The sequence below is a fragment of the Seriola aureovittata genome, chromosome 2, assembly GCF_021018895.1.
Source record: "Seriola aureovittata isolate HTS-2021-v1 ecotype China chromosome 2, ASM2101889v1, whole genome shotgun sequence".
In the NCBI taxonomy this organism is placed as follows: domain Eukaryota; kingdom Metazoa; phylum Chordata; class Actinopteri; order Carangiformes; family Carangidae; genus Seriola; species Seriola aureovittata.
In genome coordinates, this window is record NC_079365.1 from 22,370,402 (window position 1) to 22,396,399 (window position 25,998).

The 25,998-nt window shown below is 41.0% G+C and overlaps 1 protein-coding gene across 4 annotated transcripts in view; it reads left to right on the forward strand.

Moving 5' to 3' along the window:
• Positions 1–25,998, forward strand: part of asic1b (acid-sensing (proton-gated) ion channel 1b) — a 144,810-nt gene that overhangs the window by 98,118 nt on the left and 20,694 nt on the right. The window contains exon 1 of one of the 4 annotated variants that reach the window (XM_056398082.1): positions 423–1,094. The exons of 2 other annotated variants lie outside the window; for them this stretch is intronic. In XM_056398082.1, coding sequence (XP_056254057.1) covers positions 423–1,094 — 672 coding nt within the window. Of the gene's footprint in view, positions 1–422; positions 1,095–19,542; positions 20,929–25,998 lie in introns of those variants that run through there. One more of the 4 variants, XM_056398090.1, reaches the window with a different exon arrangement.

Below are 25,998 nucleotides of genomic sequence, written 5' to 3' on the forward strand. Positions count from 1 at the left end.
TTCTCCTCCTTCGTCTCTCTTTCAAAATTGCTCTAAGGGATGGGTCTGCCCCTGAGACGCAAGGACAAATCCAGGCAAGGTATCTCAGTTCAACTCAGAGTAGATGTTAATGGTGGTGAACGGAGTCTCTTGAATACTTTACTACAGATAATGTTTTCACTTTGTCTGAGACAGGTTTTGTTTGATTGGGTCTATATTTTGAGTGACATCTCACTTTGAGAGTCAGACTAGTTTGTGGCAGAATACTCTTTTCTAATTGTATTTGGTTGTTGAATTCCAAGGATTATTTCAATTGATGGTTTTGTGTCAGTATCGCACCACCACTTCATTGCCTCACTGTTTTGGACTTTTTGAGGACTGGACTCCTGGCTTCAGATTGCTATCTTATTTACAAGCATTATTAACTTATTCATCCTGCCACCATGCCTGTCCGAATCATGTGCACCATCTCCTTTTCTGCCGATGACGAGCCCAGCAGAGGATATGGCAAAGATGGTTTTGATGACCACTACAAGCGCGTGAAGAAGAGTTACGGCGACGGGGACTCACAGGACTACCTGGATGGGTGTAGTCAGGTGGATGATTACAATGATGAGGAAGAAAACGTCAGCGAGGTGGACGACCTTGCAGCTTTCTTTAGCGGTTGCTCACTGCACGGCGCAAACCATGTGTTCGTGGAGAACAAGAGGTTTGGTATTCGTCAGGGTTTGTGGGCGGTGGTCTTCACCATGGCCCTGTCCGCTTTCTTGTTCCAGGTAGCTGACAGGGTCATATACTATCTTCAGTACGATTACATCACCATGCTGGATGAAAGAGTGGCCAACAACATGACCTTTCCAGCTGTCACCATATGTAACTACAACTTCATTCGGAAATCTCAGATGAGCTACAGCGACTTGATTTTCATGGGCCCCCTGCTGGGCTTCGAAGAAGGCATGGCACCAGGGTTTCCGCTCGCCACGGAGCCGGACCGCCCGCCGGGCTCTCGTTTCAGCCTGGATGAGTTCTACAACCGCACTAGACACCGCATAGAGGACATTCTGCTGGAGTGTGACTTCAGAGGCTTAGAGTGTGGCCCCGAGAACTTCAGAGAAGTAAGTTACACAGAGACCTCACAGCAAAAAATATATTTCAAAATAGTCTCAAATATTTGATCTTTCTGGGAATCAGCAGAGTCTAAATTCGAAAACATCAAGGTAAGTTGGTGCTTCATATATTCAAGAGGTATTTTATATGCGTCTGGTAGACTTGATGGATTTGATTGATCAGTAATGTTTTATGTGGTTTTCTAAAATTTGAATGTGGTCCAAATAAGGAAGAGAGGAAGGCCACTGGATTTCATCAAGTGCTATCTTCTATTAGGTTTCATTATAATAAAATGACAACGTCCTGTAAAACCTTTTACTAAACCTGAAACTGTAATGCCAGGATAGTAAGAAAAAGAGAAAAGGAGGACTTTGTAGGAAATCACTGATACTGTAGAGAGAGTTAATTTACGGCTGTGAGGTAATTCAGTTCAGTTCAGTTTCTTACAATCCTGAGTCATTGCTGTAAATAAAAATGTTTCTCTAAGTCAGCGTGTCTGCTTTAATGAAACTCCATTGTAAATAAAAAAAAAAAAAAGCTGACATAATAAAAGCAGGTTCCATTACTTAAAGTGGCATACTTGGCATACAGCAGTTGTTATTGAATTAATCAGGCACTGAAGAAATCTTTGCTTTGCTCAGATCAAAATTAAGGGCGGCTTCTTGAGAGACTCACATTCCTTGTCTGTGCACAGCAGACAGCACTCAAGAGGAATACTGAATTACAAGTAGTGTTGACAATATCCAGCTATTGGTCTATTGATTTGCTTGACCTTTGCACAGTTATAGATAGGTATGTGCAGACTGCTAATGGATGTACTAGAGTCACATGAACTAAAGCTCCATGCAATTATATCAGTGTGTAAATGCATGTACATGATACACCGTTCCCATTTTAGACCTGATAACAACATGATTTTTTTTTCTTTGTTAATGTACAGTTTATTTTTATCATTATTTATTGCATGGTTTGTAGTATTACAATTACAATAGCTGTAGTGGAAGTTGTAATTACTAGTGGCCAAATGATAATTCGATTAACTGGTTAGTTAATCGACATAAGTATAATTGGCAACTGTTTTGATAATCAGTAAGTCATTTTTAGTAATTAATTCTTTTGCAAGAATTCTGAAAAATCACTGGTTATAGCTCCATAAGGAGATTTTTTGCTGGTTTTATTGGTCTTCTTTAGCTATTAATTTACATTTTAGGGTTATGGATCGTTGGTCTTGACATTTTTTTTACAATTTAGTAAATGATTCATCGAATAATTGGGAACATAAAATGCAGATTAATCGATAATGAAAAAAGTAATTTCTTTAAAGGCATGAACTTATCATTAAAATCAATGTCATGAGTCTGTATGAGATAGAAAATATGAATTTATTTATATAAAATGTTGCTGTCAAAAACTAATTTCTTTACATGTCACGGAAGATTAAAAAGCAAAGACAAGCAGAGTGACATAACATCAAACATTGAAGGGCTGTCTTAACAGGTGATTTATCATTAGAGGCTTCACAGCATCACATTTGAAAGTAGCTCTGACATTATGAGGTTGGAAGCTTCAGAAGTTGAGAGCTGTAGAGGGCTGCATCCGTCAGCCATAACACAGACTCTTGAGTTTAGGGAACACAGGCGTGCCAATGTGAAATGAAGGTCTTGAATGGCGAAGATGTGGTTGAATGTGAAAGAGAGGTGTGAATGTGTTTTATCGGACCATGGCAGATACTCAAAAAGGGCAAATTATTAAAGTCATTCTCTCTCTTTGTGTTGGACAGCGTGTGCAAGCCAGATGAAATTAACGATCCTGCAGTGACACCAAATCATTGCCGCAGTGAAGAATATCATTTAGAAAAGAACAAAAAGAACTTTATGAAGGTTGAAAATAGTGTCTCCATCACAGAGCTCTCTTTGTCTTGGAAGGAATTCTCTCGCAGACTTTACAAATTTACCTTCACTATGAGGGCATATACTGCATGTTGACACAAACAGGCAGCATGACTTAATATTAGCACAAAAACAGAGCAAAATGTTGCTTTGACAGCACACTGTAGATCTTACTTTGCATATTTTTATTCGGGTTTCAGTGTCTTATCCAGCCAAAAATTGAAATATTCCCAGGTCGAGCAATCAGTATCATAAATGGAAAAAAGTGGGGGATATGGCCAATGTCCTTGAGGTGAAATAGGACCAGCTGTCATCCTCTGTTGATATGCTTTTTAAAAGACAAAGTACTGCGACTGAAGTGCAGTCTGCCATTTTATTACCATGAGAGGGAGTCAGTGACCCGGCTTTATTGAATGACAGGCGTTACTGCCATGGTGCAGTTTAAAACTCATTCTTGCTTTCATAATGTCTTACTTGGAATTACATGAGATGCTTCCTATCATGAAACTGTGATTCTTGCATTCAGATCAGCTGTACTTTTGCCCTTACGAAACCAATTATTTTCAAACAATCATTGATCTGAATTGTCCATTATGAATAATGAATAATTAGACAAAGGTTGTAAGTTATAAATCTATTGCACAACAGTGTCTTTGACTGTTTCTTACATGCCACACATTTAGTAAGCATAGTTTCAGTTAGGCTTGAGGCTGCTGTTTTTGATCAGAACGATACAAGCAACTTACATTTAATGTTATACCTGACACTGTCTCTGTAAAGAGAAGGTAATGAGAAGAGTTAAACAGTTACATATCTTTCTGAGATAACTAATTTCAGAACAAACCACATCGATCAGTTCCAAGGCCTCCCCCAAGTACATTTATGAAAGACTTTAACCACTGACATCAAAGTTGGATGAAGGATTAATGTGAATCTGAAAGAGCAAATTAAATACTTCAACCCTTTTCTGGTGTCATTAACATTGCTTCATAACAGCACTTAGCAAATAACCATCTTTTTAGGGAGCTCTGCACATGCTTGTGTGAGATGTAGCCTTGGTGGTGGGGACAGTATGTGAGTCTTGTTGTACATTATATCATTTTTAAGTGATATAATGTGTGCATGTCTGCAGGTTTCAGGTGTAGTAGTTCCTCCAGTAGGCTAAACATCTAAGTGACAAGTAATCATTTCTTTGTCTGGTCTAATGGGACTAATTATAGCTGTTGTCATGAACTTGAACCCCTCTGTATTACATCCTCCCACTAATATAATCATTGATTGTTCCTTCAGCTCATGCACCTCCCTGCAGCAATTATAAACCACTGCTCTCTGTTTTGTTACTTTGTTTCCATAGCAAATTCAGAAAGTGTTCTGTGTTGCCTTGATAATGCTCAGAAAAGATTGGATAACCGGCTATTTAAAGAAAACCTCTCCTGTAAGACACTAATTGAAGTGTCTTTCTGGGGGGGGGGGGGGTTAGTGCAGATAACACTGATTATACAATAGCACACTGAGATATTTTTAAGTGATGTTACATTTCAAAATCAAAGATGATGGATATCTTTGATCATATTGAAATTCAGTGTTTTTTCTACCTGCAGTAACAGATGCAATGCAACCACACAGTATTTTTGATTTCGAGTGCAGGCCATGGCAGTGACTGTACAGTGGATACACAAACCCTAATGGCTCTTTTACTAATAGCTCATTAGAAATGGAGAAACCCATGACCCTTTATTAATGGTTTAGCAGCATTTATAACCACAATATTACCAGAACATTTTATTTAAACAGGCCACAGTGATGCAAGAAAGTCTTTATTCAAACAAGAGAATGGGAACATCTTCCCTTCACAGTTTCATATTAAATCATGTTTTGACCAATCACTAGGCCGAGCAGTGAGTATCAGGCTGTGCTGTTGTAAATCTGCTGGGCCCCATGACAGGCAACACTATTCTCCAGTCCTAATCTAATGTATCTTTAAGCTTCCTTTAACTCCTACTCTCATCCAAGCACAGAGCACTCAGCGGCTTGACCCAGCCTTGTATCTACGCTGTATCTGCTTAGTCTGAGCTGCTGTGGCTGGCCCAACTGGCTTGATAGGCAGTATCATCTTAATGCCCTGTTCTGCTCAGTAGTCTAGCCATCATCCCTATTTATCTGGCTCCACTAGGCTCACTAGTAGTTACATGTTATATCTATTGTTGAATCCTATCGTCACCCAAGGAAAAAACTGAAACTTGGCAGCATGACCCGGCCTTATGTCTGCCTTGTATTTGCCCAAGTTAAATTACAGTGGCTGACCCGACTGGCTTTCAAGGCAGATTCATCTCAGTACCAGCCACGCTCGGATGTCCAGCCACCTTCACTTTATTATTGGTTTCACTAATCTCACCACTAGCCACAACTCTGAGTGAATTATGACCCTTTACCTTACCAAATAAAGGAACATGCTGTCAAAATGAATTTGTGTGCGTGTGTGACAGTGAGAGTGCAGGCAAGTCAAGAGGGTCATCAGGTTGGCAAACTCTCAATAACCAGTGTTTCGTTGAAGCTGCCCTCCAACTGTCTTCCAGTGTCCCAGAACAACCCCATTCTTTCTGCACCCACACACTCAACACAACTCTCTGTAATATGTTTTATTCACTTTCATCTAAAATATCCCCAGCTACCAGCATGCTAACCAACTACAACCAGCTAACTCCAAGTCAAGCTTGTCAGCATGTTTTCATGCATCAGCAGCAACTTGCTGCTCAATCCACCAAGCAACAGCTTGTGATAAACAGCTCTTACCATCATTTCACATTTACTGTATTGTTCCTTCTACAATTGTGCTATGTTGCAAGCATATCAACAGCAAACTTAAACTCAAACTTAAAAGTTAAGAAATGGTTATACCAAATGTTGATAAGCAGTTAATAAATTGATATTGGTCCAGATGCCCTGAAACCCTATTCCAGAAGATGAGTGGTAAAACTAGTGTCATGATGGAGAATTTTCCACAACGTGGCGACCCACAACGATCTATAAAGCATTAGTAAATGATTTTTTGGCCATTAATTACAGCTTATAAAACATTTAACAGAAAATGGGACCAAATTATATAACACTTGCAATCACATGGGGAAATAGAGAGATTAGCATTATCACTAACAGGTTAGCTAAACCTTTGTGTCATGTAGAAAGCGGCTTGGTTGTACCTTTAGAGCAGGCTAACTCACTTAACAGCATGCATTATGTATTACTGCTATCCTTTTCTTCTGAACAGCAAATCAATACAGTGTATTTATTTTGTGTAATGTGGCAATTGGCAATGCCACTGTTCCCAGTGTGGAGAACCGTGAACTCCTGCCAGAGCCTGTTTATTATATCTGCTAAAGAGCCACTAATGGTCCTGCAGACTCCATTGTTGGTATATTGAGAAGGGGCGGGAAAGGGAGGTGAGCAGATTGATTGCTTTCTGTCTCTCTCAGTCTCTGGGGTTTGCTGTCCATTCCTCATCTCTCTCTCTGTCTCTCTGTCCATCAACTCTGTCTGGTGTTTGTGCATGAGAAAGTATGTTTCACTGTGTCTGCCTGTGTATGTGTGCACACTGCGTTGAGCTCTTGCTCAGGGCTGGGTCAGTGGTGAATCTTGGCTACCGCCTTGCAGATAGTCGGTTCAGGTTGCACCGATTCTGTCTCGGAGCAGAATGTGAGCCCCCCTCTGAACAGTGATCCAAATCCCTGCTTCCTGTTCCAGCCCCAGCCCATTAGATACAGCTTGCCTTTCTCCCAAGCTCAGCATCAGAAACAGCCAGTGGCGCTGGTTACGCCCTTCTCCTGTCTCGTCAAGAGCATCAGTCTGTATGCTCGGGGCTGAGGCTCTGACAGACAGACAGATAGGCAGATAGGAATATTTTATATTCAGAGAAAGGAAGCAGGAGCTTGCCTCGTCATCTGGAGCTGAGCTGTAAACACTTGATACGGTTCGACATTTCTTTTAAGCAGCCATTGGGAAGAGATTATATCAGGGAAAGTGTAATGTAATTATCTTCAAGCATGTGCCATGAAAAATTAGGTGTTAGTAAATTGTCTTTAAAAAAAAGAGCAAAGTAGATCATAATATATGTTCCACCAACAAGGAACAAAGATTAACTGAATATAGCACTGCCAACTTCGAGTGTGTACTAAAACCAATTGGTTCCAGTCACTTGTGGAGCAACGGTTGCTCTACACCTTTTGCAATTAGCCTAATTAAACTGTCACTTCCTCAAATGGAAATTGATTTTTGTGCCCCTGTTTGTAATATATAGCCATTTTGCCAATTCATTTCATTTGCCGTTGTACAAGTTAGATGCATTCTTTGGAGCCTGATCTATGTTCAATTCTTACTGCTTAATTAGTCGGTTAAAAAATTCAGATCCATCAGGCGAAAGTAACACAACAACGTGCAAGCTTAGTTGATACACAGCACATGCATCTTTGCAGAACAGCAAGCACTGCCTCATCAGCACATGAAGCGTTTACCGAAGTGTTGTGTCAGTTGTTTTTTTAGTCGCCCCTGACCCCGTGTGAAGATACTGAACTGAAATAATGGATTTCAAATTTCAGGTTATGGAAATTAGTTTGATTAAGCACAAGTATGGGCTCAGTCAGAGAGTTGGTCATTACAGTGTCTGCGTTTGAAAAAAGCATGCACTGCTGAACTGCCTCCTCCCCTCTGAGAGGTGACAGCACAAGATCATTAAATATTTATGGTGACACTGAAATTCAGATAGCTGTCTGTGACTTTCTCTCATCTTCTCGGCCATTATTAGCTGTTTTCAGGACAGAAGTTCAAAGGTGCCTTCTTTTAAGCACAGTTGTAGCTTATCACATTTACATTTTAGCGTAATGCTGAATGCAGAGGTTACAAAATAAATTTGCATTTGGAATTTTTACATCCACTTGACATTAGATAAAATTATATCTAATGCTTCTCCTCTCATTTCTGAGTTAAAACAGTTTGATCTAATTAGTGAAACTGACAGCTGTGATATTCATCTTCTTTATACTTTTTTTTCAAGGCTTTCCAGCAATTCAATTTGCTTGCGAGCATGTATAATTCCACTCTCACTGGCATGCACCTATTTCAAACAGTGATCACAAGGGGGCAGTGTTTTACAATGATTTCAGAACCTAAACTGGATCTCATTGAGCTTTTGGCACTGAGGTACCGCATGCTGTTCCTTTTTTCTTTTTGTTTATAAGAAATCACTCAGAAATATACTTAATCCCATCTCTAAAGAGCCCTTTGATTCCCTCCACAGTGCAGCATCAGAGCCTCTGAGCTGCAGTGACCGCCATCCAGTTAAAGCATCACGTCGAAGCAGAGCTGCTGCCAGTGGAAACACAGTGGTTGCATTTTTTGAAAGAACTGTTTTCCTGAGGGATTAAACTCTATTTCTGTGAGGATTAAAAAATAAATATTACAAATCAAACATGCGCTGTGGTCTGTTTGCTGTGGATGGCCTTGGCAGAAACCCATCCCTCACTCATTCTCTATTTCACTTCTCATTCCATCCCTCCCTCTCTCAGATCCCACCTACTTTAATTAAACCTCTCATCAGTCTTCCTTGGAGGTTGGTGACAAGAGGTGCAGCAGCACTCACTCCCTGTTAAGATGAGTCCAATGGGATATAAAGCTTGCGTCATTTAAATTGGACAGATACCTCTCTACAGTATCAGCCAACACAAATGCTAATTAATCATTAAAGTGGCATAAACGAAAGGACAGAACTTTCACTTTACTCCCTGACTAAGATAAATGACTCCTAATGATGTGAAAATGAGGGATACCGCAGCCTTGTTGGAGCAATTATATATGAATAAGACGTATGACAAGTGTCCTATACAGGGCCAATAGCCACTTACTAGTAGCTAATTAGGCTGATGAGAGGTCCTTAATGGCTTCCTACAGGACTGTACTTCATATCAGAGCTGAAATAAAACCTTTGGCTGCAAATGACAGAATGGAGGAGCCATAAGGAGAAAGGTGTTGTCTGTTTAAGAGTACTGGCTAAAAGGTTTGCTCTCTTGCTCTGCTTCTCTTCTGTGTCTGTGTTCACATGCCTGGATGTGTGCTTGTGTATGCTCAGATGTGCAGACAGACCTTCAAAGTTAAGTAATAATCTATTACTGACTATCTTTGCTGAAAAAAATAACCTTTTCTCAGCATCGTTCAAGTACGTGGAATCAGAAAAGAGATGTTTCAAAAGAACATCAGTTCAAGCTCAGCAGTTGCTCTGTAACACACACTCTGCAACATTCCTTTAACAAACATCTTGTGTTGTTCAGTGGTTATATGGATCAGAAGCCAAACCAAACTTAAAGCTGCACAAATCCATTTTTGGCCACTAGGTGGCGGACAAGCCTCTAAACGTCAAGGCAGACGTGTAATCCTGACATGTCACTGTGTAAAGTTGTTATGTCGTATAGTTAGGACACAAAATTGCCCATTTACACATCCAGCAGACATGGAGCAACATTATGTAACTTATCTTTCCAGCGCTCTGATCTTTGCCTGTTTTTGATCCTGATCCTGTTTTGGACCACGGCTTTATTCTTTGGATTTTGCTTCAGCCTGACCCTTTGTACTTCGTTTGCATGCCTGGATTTTTGTATCCTTGTGTTTTTTTTTTCTAAGTAAAATCTCTTTACTTTTATATCTGCCTCCTGAGTCGTGCTCTTGGGTCCCTCTGCTGAAAATCGTGACATCTATTGATTTAGTGGTTATTGTTTCATCCCAGGATCTCTAAGTTGGTTTCTGCGGGTCTGGTGCTGTTGCCTTTGGGCAATAATAGAGGAAGGGCTGATTATATTATTCAACGCCACAACCTAATAAGGATAGCTGATGCAAATCTTAACACCAATAATGTCCCCTAAGTAACATACGGTGAAAGAATTACAGATATCAGCGGGGAGGTGTGCCTTCTTCATTCAAATCTCCACCTCCCTGTTCTGAGGTTTATCACAGGATTTCATTGTTCAGCCAGCTTCAGACCAGGAGTTATTAGGGGGACAAAAGCAAATAAATCATGGCAGCAATTAGCGACCAACTTTGCACACAAACACACCTGCATACATAATACACGCTCATGGAAGACATCAGCTATCATATTGCTCTCAGTAAATGTATCTCCCGAGGGACCATTATACAGCAGACCAAAATGAAATCAAAATGAAACATCCATCTAAGTGCAACCCACTGTGCAGCTGGCTTTGGACTGTCTGTTTCATCCTTTCTGGCAGTCTGATCTCCCTCTGTGTGTACGTGGGTGTGGGTGTGTACGTGTGTGTGTGTGTGTGTCAGTTTTCCCAGAGAGTTGTCAGCCAGTTGGACTACCATCGACCCTCCTTCGTTAGCCCTGCTTTCACTGCATGTCTGACATCCCCCTGACATAAGGTGTAACACACACACACACACACACATGCACACATGCACACACACTAACCTCTTGCCAGCAGTTTAACAAGCTGCCAGAGTATTTGGTGCAAAACAAGAAGAGCAAACAAGGAGAACAAACACAGAATTTGAACCTTTATAAATTCTGGCGAAGTAGTTTGAATAAAAGCAATACATCCAGGCAAGAAATCAAAGTAGTGATTTGTTTCTTTGTTTTCCATCTGTCAGGATATGCTGGTTAATAGCAGTTTAAGAGCCTGTGATTGTAAGCTGTTATGAAACTGGATAGGGACTGATATTAATAGGAGATGACAGGATATCTTCTGAGGATCTTGCTGGTTGAGAAGTTCTTGATCATACTTCTGCTGAATTGAAAATCAAAAGTGAGCTTGGTGTAATATTTTGAAAGGTTTAGACTTTTATGATACAACTTGTCTGTCAGGGAGGTGTATATTTCTTGTAAAACAAACTGGATTGATGTATATTTTCAGAAGCATATGGAAACTTTGTTTTTACCGTTGGCATTTGAGTTTGATGTTGGTGTGTATGTTGCCACACCTGTCATGTTTGTGTGTGTTTTATGTTTGTCCTTCCTCACTCACTTACAGGCATGGCTAATGGGAGGGTGTGGAGGTATGTCCATTGCCATCCTTGACTGAAAGTTATTAAAGGATCTATTTGTAAATTTTGCTACTGCTACACAGTCAGCATTAGCATTAACAGTTGTTTACTTACCAGTCTAGAAGAAACGTTGCAAGTTCAGAATCAAACTTCATTCCTTTACTCTCCAAGAGCCGTCTCCAGGAATGGAAGGCAAAGCCAATGTTAAGACTTGTCTTGTCTCGATCTTGTCTTTTCATCTGCTCAAGTTAGCACGCTAACGAGCTAGCCCCAGCTCGGCTCATCTCTTTCCGATACTGACTGCCTCCAGTCTGCCTTGAAGATGTATTGTGCTCAGAGGACGTATTATAACTTCTTGTAATATAAAGACAACGATGCTTGAAGCTCTTGTCAAGCGACAGTTGCTACCACCAGCTCCCAACAAGAATCCACTCTCAGTGGCAGAGAAAACTTACAAGTGCCCCTTCAAAGGTATTAAAGAAATATTTCTTGCTTTTATTTCCAAGAGTAAAATGAGAATATTGATATCAAATGGAGCCCAACTAATAATCAGTTGGATTGATATATGGACCACTAATATGTATTTGCAAATATATGTCAGCTGTTGAGTTAATTAGTTAATTTAAAAACAGTGTAACAATCACATTGTTTATCCACCAGAGAACACTGACAGGTTCATTTTTCAACTGTTAAATGACCTGCTCAGTCCACATTGTGGTCACAGTTCTTCAATAACCAAATTAAAGGGGATCTTTATTGGAAATATTTCTGTGTTGTGTGTTTATAAAATATTAGGTGAGTAAGAATGTTTTTAGTTTAATTTTAGCATAAAAATACACTTTCTAAAATCTCTAAAGCTCACAAATTATTCAACCATATGTTGTTTATTTAATCCTTACACAAACAAAAATATAGAAATGGCAGTTTGTAATTTTACAGGAATTTATGTAAAGGTGCTATGAATGGATGCAAAAGAGTTTATTTAACTACCATATACTCCAGATATCACCAAACCTGGTGATTCCACTGTGACAACAAGCTACATGCAGTTGCTGCACCCAGTTGTTGACAGCACATAAAGTATTTCCTGCTAAAAAATGTCCTGACTCCAGCCCTGTGCATACCACCCAGACAAGACTGATATCAATCATTTCATCTTTGTCTCATAACAAAAGCAAATAAGCATGTTCCCCAAAATGTTCATACATTTCTTAAATCACCACTGCTGTGTGTGGATTTGACAACCACAGAATTTTGAGCACCAGCACAGGAGAATCACTTCCACAACTAATAGAACAAATGGAAGGATTTGGTTTTACCAGAAGGATTCATTTGTAAATGTCAGGCAGAAAGAGACCATTTATTTCACAAAGGGCCATTCATTCATTTCTCTCTGAGCGGCAAATAGGAGGCATCAGGCCTGTGGGGACTGGGAGACTGTTTGCTATTGCTAGCGGCCGTACTCTGAAAGTCATTCATCAGAACCATTTCCCCTTTCCCAAACTCTCTCCAGCCCAGCTGTCATGATGCTGCCGAGATAAATTAGCTGTGTCATCCTGTGTTTCCCCGTGCAGGCAGGGATACTCTTACTGCCCCTTGAGCTGTAAATATAAATCTGCTCCATTCAGCAACGATACTTATACAGTAAGGCTCTTGAATCAATTTTCAGATTAATGCATTGATGCACCACAAGTCACTATGGTGGTGCTGCCACACACGGTGGCTTTGGAAACCATCTGGTTCAGCACAGTGGTTACCACACTCCAGCTATTCACAGTATTTAAACATCTGTTCTGAGGCTGACTTGTGCACACCACAGTGATAATACTGTAGTTTATTTCAAGTTTTTCAATGCAGCAGAATGTTTACCACAGCAGGGCTTTACATGCTGGTTTTAACTAGTAGCTAGTTTTAACAACTCAAAGGCATCACACTGTGCCTAAAAGAGCCCTATAGCTTCTCTAATGTACAATCACTGTAAAATGGGTCAACATGGGCTTTCAAAGACCCACAGCAATTTCAGTATTTTTAGACCAAGCTCACCCATGTCCAATATGTTTGTGCTGATATTTGGTGGTTTAAAATCTGACTATATTCATGCCAAAATAATTATAGTGGGCAGTTTGTTACACTCTTGTCAACTACATTTATATCACTTGACGCTTAAACTATGCAAAAGAAACAAAGAACAAACAAACAAAAAAAAAAAAAAACGATAATGAAATCCTTGTAGGATACACCAAGCCTCAAAATTTCTTTAAAAATTATGTATCAAAACATAATTAATCATGAAATAAAATATCTAATAAAAGTCTGATATACAAAAGTCTACACCTCTCTTATTAATGACACCGGTGGCCATTAAGTGAACTGCAGTCTCAGTCCTGTTGCTTGCGCTCAGCCAAAACAGTTACATGATGGTCGGACTGGGAAAGTAATTCAGCACTGTATTTTTCTTGGAAAGTGCCATTTTAATGATTACCACAAGAAGAAGAAAGAGCAGTCTTCCCTTCCTTCGCCACCAGAGCATGTGTTTTGACTGGGATTAATTGGGACTGCGGATGAGAGTATTTGAGTGATGTAATAGCAAGTGCATGGAAGGAATGTCTAACGGTGGAGTGATACTGTTAGACGTAAACTTTATTTGTTGGAACATGCACGTGGCATGCTCTCATGTGCACCCTGAATGACAGGCACACGGGAGGGCTGCTAAAGATACTGACAACATGTGAGCTATATTGTACTATATAATTACTGTAAGTCTGCACTGTGTTCAATGCAGCAGCTTGACATGTTCTACTCATTCTCAATACTGACTATGCTGTGTTCAGAGCAGCCAAATCAAATTCTAATAGTTTAAAAACCAAGGGTATATTTTTACAGCACAATGCAACTCTTAATACTTTTCATGTGCAGAGTGCTTTTGACAGTGTCACACAGCATTCAGCTTTGTTTCAGTGTCACAGCCTGAAGCTCTCTGTGTTCACAGGCTTTCAGTGAGCTCCTGAGCTATTTCTACTGACTCTCATCTAATATTGTTTTTACAGTAGAGCGGCACTTAGCTGACGCAGTATTTAATTCAACCTTATAGCCCAGGAAATTGAGAGGCTACTGGAAAAGTGGCCTTTGTGACATTTGTCCCATACAGCAGATCATGTACACAATTATCCTCAAAATTGTCTCTGTAAATCACCACCTGCTCCTCTGTCAGCCCCCACAGCTACAGGACCCTGACCGCCGCTGCTCCCCATGGCTCCATCCCATTTCTCTTCTTTTGCTCCATCCTTCACCTCCCTCTACCTCTCCCTCTCTCTCTCTCTCTCTCTCTCTCTTCTCTCTCTCTCTCTCTCTCTCTCTATCTCTCTCTTTCTCTCTTTTTTTTTTGCCTGCTCCCTTGTGAATGACTTGGCGCCAAATATTCCCAGCAGGAGACAGAGAAGACACAGAAGACACAGCAGCAACCAAAAGAGTCAGAGAGAATATGGAGATCACAGAAAGAGGAGGAAAGAGAGAGGCAGAGCAAAGTACAAAGATGTGTATGAGGAGTGTTGACGTATAACCTTAAGACACAGGGTGGAGAATGGGAGGATGAGGGAAAATGCATTGTCTTTATGCTCTGGCAAATAGACAGTGGGGGTTGAACTGTACTGAGGGTAAACAGGGAGAAGAGAGGTAATGATAGAGGTAGCGTGTGCACAGTCCCGTAGATTTAATACATAGTGGTGAGGAGAAGAGGAGTTGGGAGGGGAACTGGGCGGCATTGTTCGTCTTGTGGCATGTAGTTTTAACTCTACACATGTCAAGGTCCAGGCTGGCCAGCTCCACCCTGATCTGGACCTAGAATGACAGTTTGATTAACTGCCGAGTGTCTCGGCAACCCAGAGCTCTTGCAAACAGACTACCATCAGTGCATGCAGTGAGACACACTTACACAACGTGGAACTCAAAGGTTCATTTACCCCTCAGCGTCCTCGTAGTATCACAGTTGATATTCATGTCACTCCTGTCACTCACTTTTCAGATAAAGAGAATAGAACATTTTCATTTATTTGTGATCTCAGTAGCTGTAAATCCATTCCATAGAGTCATCTGGCAGGTAATGTAGTTCTTTTTATGCAATTATTTATTCATTGAGAGTACTCATGAGTATATCCACAGGTAGATGCATAAAAGTTCATTTTAATGTTGCACATAGGCATGTTAGATGGCTGTTTTACCTCATGCTGTGACCACAACTGCATATTGTTTCTCTTACCTGTTCCTCAGACCAACCAATGCCTCAACCCAGTTTCCAAAACCCTTTTACTAACCCACCACCACCCACACGATGTACAAATAAATTATGAAGAAAAAAAAAAAACCACAATATACAGACGTGTGTCTTTCCAGTATCTACAGATTTATTTACAGGCAGACTCATCAAAATACAAATATACATGCAGAGGTGGATGCACCAGTGCACCCAGTTCCTGCAGAGAAAAAGACTTACCCCTTTTGCATGCACATAGTCATGCACAATAGAAAGCCCCTGTATAACAGCCTGCAGTGTCGGTACTGTATGTACAATATTGAACAATTTATTACATACTGTATTATTCCCAACACATCCACTCAGGTCAGGCATTTGTGCATGTACACATGAAGACCTTGGAAAAAGGGTAAAGCAAGACTAGAGAATAGAGAGAAAAAGGCATGAATTATAAGTAAATAAATACATATTGCAAACAAAAACACAAATAATAAAGGAGACTGAAGTGTGTTACATATGTGTGTAGATATATATAAATACATTAAAGATCAGAGCTTGTGATGTACATTATCTTTGAAAATCTACCGCAAGTTTGATTACTTAAGGTGGTGGTTTTAAAGAAGAATACTGCATGTAGTTCATCACTGAGCATGGCACACACTGCATGCCAAAAGGTGGGATCTCAGCTATCTTACTAAAATGACTGATAAGATACGACGTCAAGTGGCAGCCATTAAATTTCTGTTCTCGTCGGTGATTCTTTCATTTATCTTCAGTTGGCTTTTAAACATTCACTGCTTCACTGGCCTCACTGTTTGAAACTGAGGTCTTTTCTCATTTAGAGAAACTGTCAAAGCAAAAATCCACCCCAAAAACAGACATCTACTGATTACTTTCATTCACATTAGCTCCTAGCAATCAAGCAACTAATACTCTGTGGTGTTTAATAGCCTGTGATGGAAATTCATGACATCAGTTTGCAATGGATACTGACATTTGTGAACTGAGAATGTTTCTGTAATTACATCCCTTTTTGTTTCATTGTGGTGCTGCTGACGGGTCTGAACTTTAAAATGTGTCCATAAATTTACTCTGCACACAGTCAGTGTGTTAATGACAGTCCCCATCATTAACAGTTCTCAATAACATAATTGAAATGACTTTGCAAGAGACAGATTCATATTCAGATGAAGATCAAAGTGTCTGTGATTATAGAAATAGCCATATGTGTGTTTCCTTTTAAAGCTACAGCCGTGGGATGCCTGAACTCATTGTTCTTTGAAAAATTAAGTGAGCAGGTGTTTTGATAGACTCAAAGATCTGCAATGGGAGTATGAACATTGAAAAATCAATAGTGTTTTAGCCAAAGTCTGCATTTTTCTGCCCAATAGTAATCAAGCAAGCCGCCTTTTTTCATTGGATTTCGTTTTTTTTTTCCTTTATTCACTCTTGAATCAGTGAAAGGTCTATTTGGACAATATTTCAACTTTATCCAATAGTAAATTCATTGTGTATTTTAAGATGCAGTCAGTCAAACATGATATTAATTTGTGTCTGAGATTCATAGGTATTATTCGACTAAAGATATGTCTCTGAACAAATATCCCTGTTTGCTTTCATAATGGGCTCATTAGTGAAACTCTCTAACTGCGGTTTCATAGCCGCGTGCATTTGTTATTCTGTTGTTGTTACACTCGTAGGATTGTGTTTCTCTGTCAAGCAAGTACATCATTATCCCTTCACCCAGACGGATTAGCTTGTTGCACAGAGCCTCTCCTCCGATATGTCTCCCTCTTGATGAGCTGGCTATGGAAACGGGGGTTGAACAAATGCTGTTAAATGCCAAAAGCGTCAGGATCCATGTCAGGTGAATGCTGATGCACCGCCCACCATGTTTTTAAGTTACAAATAATCTATATTCCCACCCTTAAGTTTACCCTTAAACTTCCATTGTTCCCCTGTCTGTGCTGGATCTTCTTTCATGTTTGTCTCTCACTTTCTTACTTTTCCTGTTCACAGGCATGTCAGCACTCTGTACACGACACACAATTGCACTCAGTCAAGGATATCCTGTCTGCTCATGGTACAACTCTTGAATATGCGATGATGGTATTTCACTCAGCAGCCATCGTAGGCCCACACTTGAGCAACCATTCCCTGTGACACCCCCACCCGTTAAAACATGAGTAATTGCCCGAGTAGAAGAGTTGATTGTCCTCAGAAGGGACATTATGACGTGTGCTACAGCACATTGCCAGGGAGAGTATGAGAGTATGAGTAAGCAGGCTGTGTCCTGTGTGAACCCAGAAACATGGAGGGAGATTAAACTGCTGGCGGTTGCCTGATCTCATCTTCTGTTCTTTGCAGTGCTTGAATTTTGTGTCATGTTTATTCTCTGTACACCATCATGGAGACTCTGGGTAGGTAAACTAGAGTCTGCATTAAAAAAAAAAAAACAGCCCAGTATCCAAAGTAATGTATGAAGTAGTGTGCCCTTTATTTAGCAAGGCAGACAATTAAGGATGTGATCAGGCTGGTCGATGAGTTTGTATCTTTTTTTGTCGTTCATGCAGGACACCAGAACATGCGCCCTGTTGCCGACCTGCAATTAATGTTGTTCTGACTGCAATCTTTGCTAACCGTAAAGTTATGAATGTAGATGTTATAGAAAGCAAGTTTTTTTTTTCTTTTTAAGTTGGAATTTAACATAATTCTGTGTTTTGCAGAATCATCCACCAACAACATTCCCGGTTTCAAAAACATTACATCTGCCAAGATACATAAAGTATACAAAACTATTAAAGAACAATTACAACTTGGAGATAATTGCTGTCTAATTTTTGACATGATACACTGGGACATCACTAAATCATCAGACAGGGCAAAAAACTAAAGTAAGCTGAAGGGTTTTAAACTAATCTCTAGGCATGGCTTGTTTAATCTGCATGGGATCATGGTGCAAAAATGAGCTGATGACTTCACCCTCTCAAAAAATCACATGACAATCTTTTTAGGTAGAATCACAATCCATGATCTGAATTTCCACCGTTGGGCGCTTCTTTGAGATGTCGCCCGAATGCTGCTTTCTGTTTACAAAATGTGTCACAAACAATCACACTTTTTGCTTAGTTCATATTGAGTATTAGTGTGGACAGCACTGTTATTAATTTCATGAGGTGCTATATGTGTGTATTTTAATTTGAAAGTTGAGTCCCTGCCCCGGCTTGCAGGCAGGTCTCTCATCCCGCGGACGGTCTGCAACTTGTTCTGCTCAGGTGGAGAACTGGTACATGTGCCGCTACACCATGCTCGCCGAGGCTGCAGAGCAGAACAATGACTCCCGTCGTCAGCTGCTGTGGGCTAGCTGTTTATAGTTAACAATGGGCTGATTAGCAGTGACTGAACCTTTATAATTGAATTTTTTGAATATAGCACCTTTCAATGGCGCAATTGGTACAAGTCATGTGAAAAGGAAATCATATTCCAAAGTAAGATCATCCATAGTAAAAGATCATCAAACCCTAGATGGCACTGTTTTCCCTGATCACAGAAATGACCTAGGCTGCCAGAAACTGGATTTTACATTTTCAGCAGACAATGACACGAGACAAAAGTTCATTCACGCTCCCTTTCCCCTCTCATTCACGCCATTTCTTTCTCACCTCTTTTCCCTCGTCACACAGTAAACTACTCGCACACACACACACACACACACACACACACACACACACACACTGTACTCAAAAGTAGGAGCAGAGAGAGAATCAGACGTGCATGGTGTTCACTTTTACTCGGGATTGGAACATTGTGTGATGATGACCAACCAAGCATGAACCAGCACCATCAAAGCCAAACCAGGGCACCGCGGGGTCAAAAATCCCATTAAATCTAAGTTAGGCTTTTCGGGACTTGGGGAGAAGCTTTAAAGACAGGCGACATGATTTGCATTCATTTACCAGCAGCGTCGTGACCTTTTTTGTTTTCCCCATAACATTTCAAATCTTTCACTGAAACGCATCCGAGAACTGACAGCTGGGAATGTCAACCAGTTTTGCTTACACCTGAGTGTCACCAAAATGTTAAACACCCAGTGAGCCTTGTCTTTTTTTTGTTCTCAGCCTTTGAATCTGCAACATTTAAAATTCAACTGGTGGAACCGTAATGAAAGAGACTACAGTCTCTACAGCATTACTTTCTATAATGCCGTGTTCAATTTTGAGGAAGAATACAATTTGTGAGCCAGGAGGGATTATGCTGCATGTGTGTGGGGTTGTGTACGTCCATGCCTGTGTGTTGTGTTTGTGTGTGTGTGTGTGTGTGTGTGTGTGTGTGTATTTGTGTGTTTGTCTGATGGGCTTGAAAAGGAAGATAAATGGTCTGTAGCTACTGAGGCCAATGATTTCATTCAGCAAACAGCACTCTGGATAGTCTGAAGAGAAGAATGTGTTTGTTTGTGTGTGTGTGTGTGTGTCTGTTTGTGTGTGTGTGTGTGTGTGTGTGTGTGTGTGTGTGTGTGTGTGTGCGTGCGTGTGTTTTAAGAGTGAGGGTGGAGGTGGAAGGAGACGCTCAGATGAAAAATTGAGAATCAAGACAGGGAGGGAGACAGCAGGAAGGTGTAATTACAATACAACCGCGTGATTTCAACTAATTCCGTTGCCCCTGGGGCTTGTCTGTAGATTTTCAGAGACTAACTGCTTATAATTTTGATGAAATAATCCCCGGGACTCAAGTTGCTGCGCAGTAGCGCACTGAATAATTCTGATCATTCTGAATAACTTGCCCCCCCTCCCCGCACCCCCTCGGACAAGATCAGGGAGCGCTGCGCGACTGACAAAATACTCCCCCATCACAGCCTCAAGCTGCTGCTCAGAGGACCGAGCTGGACTGCGTGCGCTTCTCTATCTCTCTCTCTCTCTCTCTCTCTCCTTGTCTTCTTCCTCACAAACAACAGCAGCCGTCTGTGAGCGCGGAGGCGACTTTAGTCTCAGCCACCGTGACCACAGCGGGACCGATGTTGGAAGCGCGCACCAGCGGTCCTCCAAAATGTGCCAGTGCGACTCATCTGGATCGAAACCGAGACCGGACTCCCTCGCTGAAGCCGGGAAGCTCTTCATAAAACACACCACCTTGCATGGCTTGAGGCACATCTTCCTCAGCGGCTCCTACCCCCGGAGAGTTGCGTGGCTGCTGGCTTTCCTGGCAGCTTTGGCTCTGCTCTTCACCTGGTCCTCAAACAGAGTGCGGTACCTGCTCTCCTCGCCCGTGTACACCAAGGCGCACATGGTGTACGCCAAAAGACTCGTTTTCCCCGCTGTCACCATTTGTAACCAGAACCTCCTGTTGCCGCGGCGAATGAAGAAGACGGATATATTCAGCGCGGGGAGGTGGTTGGGACTTTTGGGGAGGAACTGGCAGGTGTCCCCCGCTGCGAGAGAGGCGCTCACACCTCTGAGGGGCGACGATGGAGGGAGCGCGTTGGGCGAGCCGCCCTGGTCCCCGCTGTCTCGGATTTTGGACTTCAACCACTTTCTTCCTCCTCCCCGGGAATCCCAGCCGTCTATGAGGCAACTGCTGGACCGGCTGGGACACCAGCTGGAGGAGATGCTGCTGTACTGTCGGTACCAGGGAGAGCTCTGCGGGCCGCGCAATTTCAGCACCGTGAGTGACGCCAAAGTTCAGCTCTCCGCTTTAACTCCCTCCTCCTCCCCCTCCCAACAGGTCGATGCAGCTTTTAGAGGTGGCTGCAGCTTATTCAGTTATTAGTCTGAGCCAGAAGTTGAACTGTTTGTAATTGGCTGTCAGTAATTTTTATGTATTGTGTGGATAGTTATCAAGTGGCCACTCAATTAATTTGCTTTGAACACATGCAATGAGCAGGGGGTACACAATGCGCATTCTTCCGCGCTGTTGCTTGGTAATGCTCCTCAGTGGTTCAATTAACTCTCTCTACCTCTTAAGCTTTATAGCGATGTAAATGCCACTATAATATTTGTATATGGACTTATGCTGTGCTGTACTCCACAGAGAGCTTACACTGATTTATCTTATGCAAATGGATTCAGCTGACAGTATACCTCTATATTATTGCTCTAATGTTCCTATAGCGTTCCATAAATTCACTGACTAGACAACACTTGTAGTGTTGTTGTGATATTTACATTTTTTATTTTATTATAGGACAGTAATTTTTCTAATTTGTTCGCACCTTCATATACTCATTTTGTCCAAATCCAGTGGAATATTATATCAGTAAATTCTGCACCAAACAGTATCAAAAGTTGAATAATTTTACTGTAAAGCTCAGCAGGCTTCTACGTTCACCGTATGGTCCGAATGGGTCTCTCCTCTGTCGTCCATCACTGCTGGATCAATGTGTGTACAATCCCATGCTCACAGGAGACCAATCTGCCCCTAATGAAGACTTTTGATTCATTTAGCAACACTTTACAATGCTCCTGGATACTGTGATAGAGAGCGGTTAGTGCTGGCCTCACTGGTAAACTGCAGCCCCATTGATTGCACTTCATCATCCTGTGGAGAACAATGTGAAAGCCAGCGTTCCTCGCTCTCCCACCTCATTACCCAAATTTGTTTTCAGTTAAGTAGATTCTCCTCTGTTGCTTGAAACAGCTTGATTTTTGTTTGTTTTTTGTTTTGTTTTTTTTTGCAACTTGCAGCAGGAAAGATTGAAGATTATTTTATGTTTTGAAGGAAATTTATAATTTGAAACTCCTCACCTCAGTGGCAGTTGCCTTCAGTCTCTGTGGCATCAAAATATAAATCCACAACTAATGCATCGAAAAGTTGCTTCTTTTCTTCTTTTTTTCCCCACAAATTTAAATGCTACGTATCTGGAACCACAAAACAAGTTATCACAGTCATACACATTTCTTCTCACCAACATCTTTAGACCCGCTTCATGTTGTATAGTGTATTTTAAAGGGTGACCAAGCAACAACACACTATTTCAGAGATAAACATGATGCCGAGGTCTGGGTTTTGGGGATATGTGTTAGTGCATAGATAATCGATGATGCCCCCTGCCTGGCCTCGGGGCGCGCAAGACAAGCTGTCGGCATGAGTCAGACCAATAGAATCAGTCACACTTGAGAAGTGAGGTGTGGAGGAGCAAGACAAGCCTGTCTACATACAATGGGTTTCTGGATGTATTGACTTTTGTGCAGGAACCCCCCACCGCTCCACCCACCCATGTTGCCGGATCTCTGGTGAAACCATAAATTTGGTCCCCCGGCCTCATCAATCCATCCCCCCTTCCATGCAGCTGTTTAATCCTTATTTCATCTAGGCCTTAACAACACGCATGCTTAATTCTCATCAGGGTGGCCTCTCCTCACTCTCAGACATTGATTTCAGTTACAAAACCCACCAGAGAACATACAGTCAGCTTCTGTCCCACATTTGCACCCTATTGATCGACAGTTTAAATCTTACTGGGTAGTCTAACTAAAGGTGGATTTGCTATCTATGTATCTTGTCTGGAATATCAGTGCAATGGTTGCTCGTTTTATTTTTTTGTGCATGTGAATTTTGATGACATTTTGAGAGAAAATTTTACACTAAATCTCTGAAGCAACTCAATGGCTTTGGATTTGTGGGCTCAACATGTATTTCTTCTTGGCTCTTTGTAAGTAACTGACCAGACATTTATTTCAGAAACAGATTCCTCTGAATTTTAAATTTTTCCAGAGTAAAAACTTTGCAGGTTCTATTTTGTCGGGCAAAAAATCTACAACACTATTTTATCTGCCAACTGTAGCATCATTTTATTTAACAGGTGTGACTCTGGTGACTCTTTTTGACTGGTAAAACTTTCTCTGGTCCTTGTAGTATCTTTTCATGAGCTTTTGCATCACATGGTCTTCATCAGTAGATAATTTGATCTTTTACCATGGAACTGTGATGTTAGAAACTTTCCTTCATCTTGAACACCTATAGGACTTCTCATCCACATCGACTTAAAAGTTAAACTTCATCCTTGACCTTGGAAATAGCAGTTGACGAAAACAATCTCGGCTTATGGTTCATTTAGTTGCTGCTTTTTTCTTTTTTTTTCTTTTTTTTTTAAGGCTGATGTTATAAATGTTGATTTGGATCTGTGGTGTATTTTGTCTTTGTAGGCCTGTATAGTATAGAATTGAATTACATAATAAGGTGTCCCTAGTATTTTGTAACACACCCTCCCCATAGAGATGAAGCACAATGGCACAGCGAAAAACTAAACTGGCACACTTCTTTATCCACTCCTTCATAGTTTTATTTGTTGAACATTGATCGATGACGTATCACATGACGTAACACTGTGCGAGTATCAACAAATCCTATTTTTAGCTGAGTTGATTCAGCGTCATGTTGTTGAAACTAAGACAATCTTTCATAGGTGTGTTTTTGTAGCTGTCATAACATGTTGCACCTTTGTGCTCAGCACTCATCTTGAAATCAATGGAGAGTAGGGAGAGTGGTTCCCTGGCAACTTTAGGGAACAGCTTGCGCATCCTTGTCACATTGTCATGTGAAGGATAGCCGAGGGCCATCTCAACAGTCTCGGGCTGTCTGTCTGTGAATTATTTATCCAAGAGAGAGACACTGACATTTCCACACCCTGCAAGGACGAGAAAGGATGATGTCTCTCTCAGCATTTTTCCTCACAGGTGGGGCGAATTTTAATATTTCATTTCTGTGTTTACAAGTTAAGAAGACACAGTGGTTCTCTCTTTAATTGCAATGTATAGGGCTCAGTGTTCAGCCATGCGAGAAACACCTGCAATATGGGATTTACCACCTCAGGAAAAGCTGCTTAAGAGTCACAAGTGCTTGTTTATTATCACTACGTGGAGCCAATTAATACTGCCCTTTACACTATTAAGAATTCATTAATTTGAAGTTTTTATTCGAATATTATTTTTAAAAAAAAGCTTTTGTTTTTGATGATGGGCTTTCTGCCTCAGGTAAAACACATTTCCAAAACAACACACACCTCTTGTTTTATTTTTCAAATGTATTTGGGGTATTTTTCACCACACAAACTCTGCCAACAACACTGGATAAGACAGAAAAGCTGTTTGATAGAAAGACAAAAAGAAGCATATTGAGACTAAGCATAAACCTCAAAGCTACAGAACACATTGAAGACTCCCCAAGGTCACCACCAGCACCCACTGCTGCTGCGCTTCACTCAATGCAGTCAGCACAATCTCCTGGTTACCACAGCAACTCTGACTACAGGCCTCCTGTAGTCAGTCACCACATTATCAACACATACACGCAGATGGCAAGCAGGGGTGGCTGTAGACATCCACGCAAATACTGTACACACACTCACCCATTGAAGCACGCTCATTCATATTCTTGTTCTGGCGTGCACGCACGCTCTGGCAAATGCACAATGACAAACAGACGCACTCACTTCCACACAATCATGAACAATCTTATCACTGTTTTCTTCATCTGCCAAATGCTTTTTCTCTTTTCAGTGTGAGCGACGTTGCCTCTTTCTCTGAAGGTTCAAACTTGTCTCCTGGAAAATCGGCCTTTGTGAGCTATAAATCGGCAAAACCTTGGAAAGAAATTGTTCTAACAAGTTGATTGTTTTTTTTTTAAATTTTTTTAAAAATAATATGTGGCTTGTTTGGCTGCTGCAGGATCTCATGGGGAAAAATCAGCTTACAGATTCTCAGACTAAGAAGCAAAGACCTTTTTACTTTCCTGCAGGTTTTTCCCATTGTTATCATCATATTTATTTTCTCTGGCTGATGCAGTAGTCGCCATGATATCTTAAGATTCCCGTGCCTTTACTCCAGCACTAAGATGGATTTTAGGGGCATTTTATTGATGTTTGTATCCTGCTCTAGAGTCACTGCACATGTGTTGCAGCCACTGCTTTTGACTCAGTTTTGCCACTTGCGCACTTGAAAGGTCACATCTCATATTGTGTCCGACTATCAGGCAGCTTTTTTTATTACATTTCACCACTTTGTGTCTTAAAAGCCCCTATATAACCACACCCTGGAAGGAAATCCAGCGTGATTCACGCTCCATTCTTTCCCACACACTCCACTGAACTGCATTCACATTATACCAACTTTTCCTTTTCCGAGACTTGGCTGCAATTTTTCCTGCTCTATATATCTGGTGTTTGTGACATTTGAGTAATTTGTCATGAAGCGCTAATGTCTGACTCATAAGTCACCCTTGTAATAAACGCCTCCCTATGTGTTCCCAAGGTCCTAACAATGCATTCACGAGATATAAAGCTACAGCCTTTTTAGGCAGCCTCAGCAGAAAAAAAAAAGCTTTTTGTACAAACTGTGCGTGTCGTGATGGACTTATTTGTACCGCTATCTTTGAGTGAAGCCTTATCGCCATTGTATGTTGTGAGCACAGTATTTAGACAAAGACAGAGTGGAAGTAAGAGATTTATTTCAGTTATTGCTTTTCTGCTCCTATTCTCATTTCTTCTGCACGAATCCCCTCTTTCGTTTCCTTTTTATTATATGAACGTCAGAATGTTGAAGGTTATTATTAAGTTAATTGTGAACTAGGATGCTCTGATACAGGGCTCGCAATCATGCAGCTCGATAACAAAGTAAAGGAACATTTTACTTTGGATCCTGGCCATGGTTTTCCATTTCCTAATGTCTGTGATTAGATTATACATCCATTAGTTCACTGGCAATCATGTCTTTGCCAGTAGGTCACAGCTCCATGTTG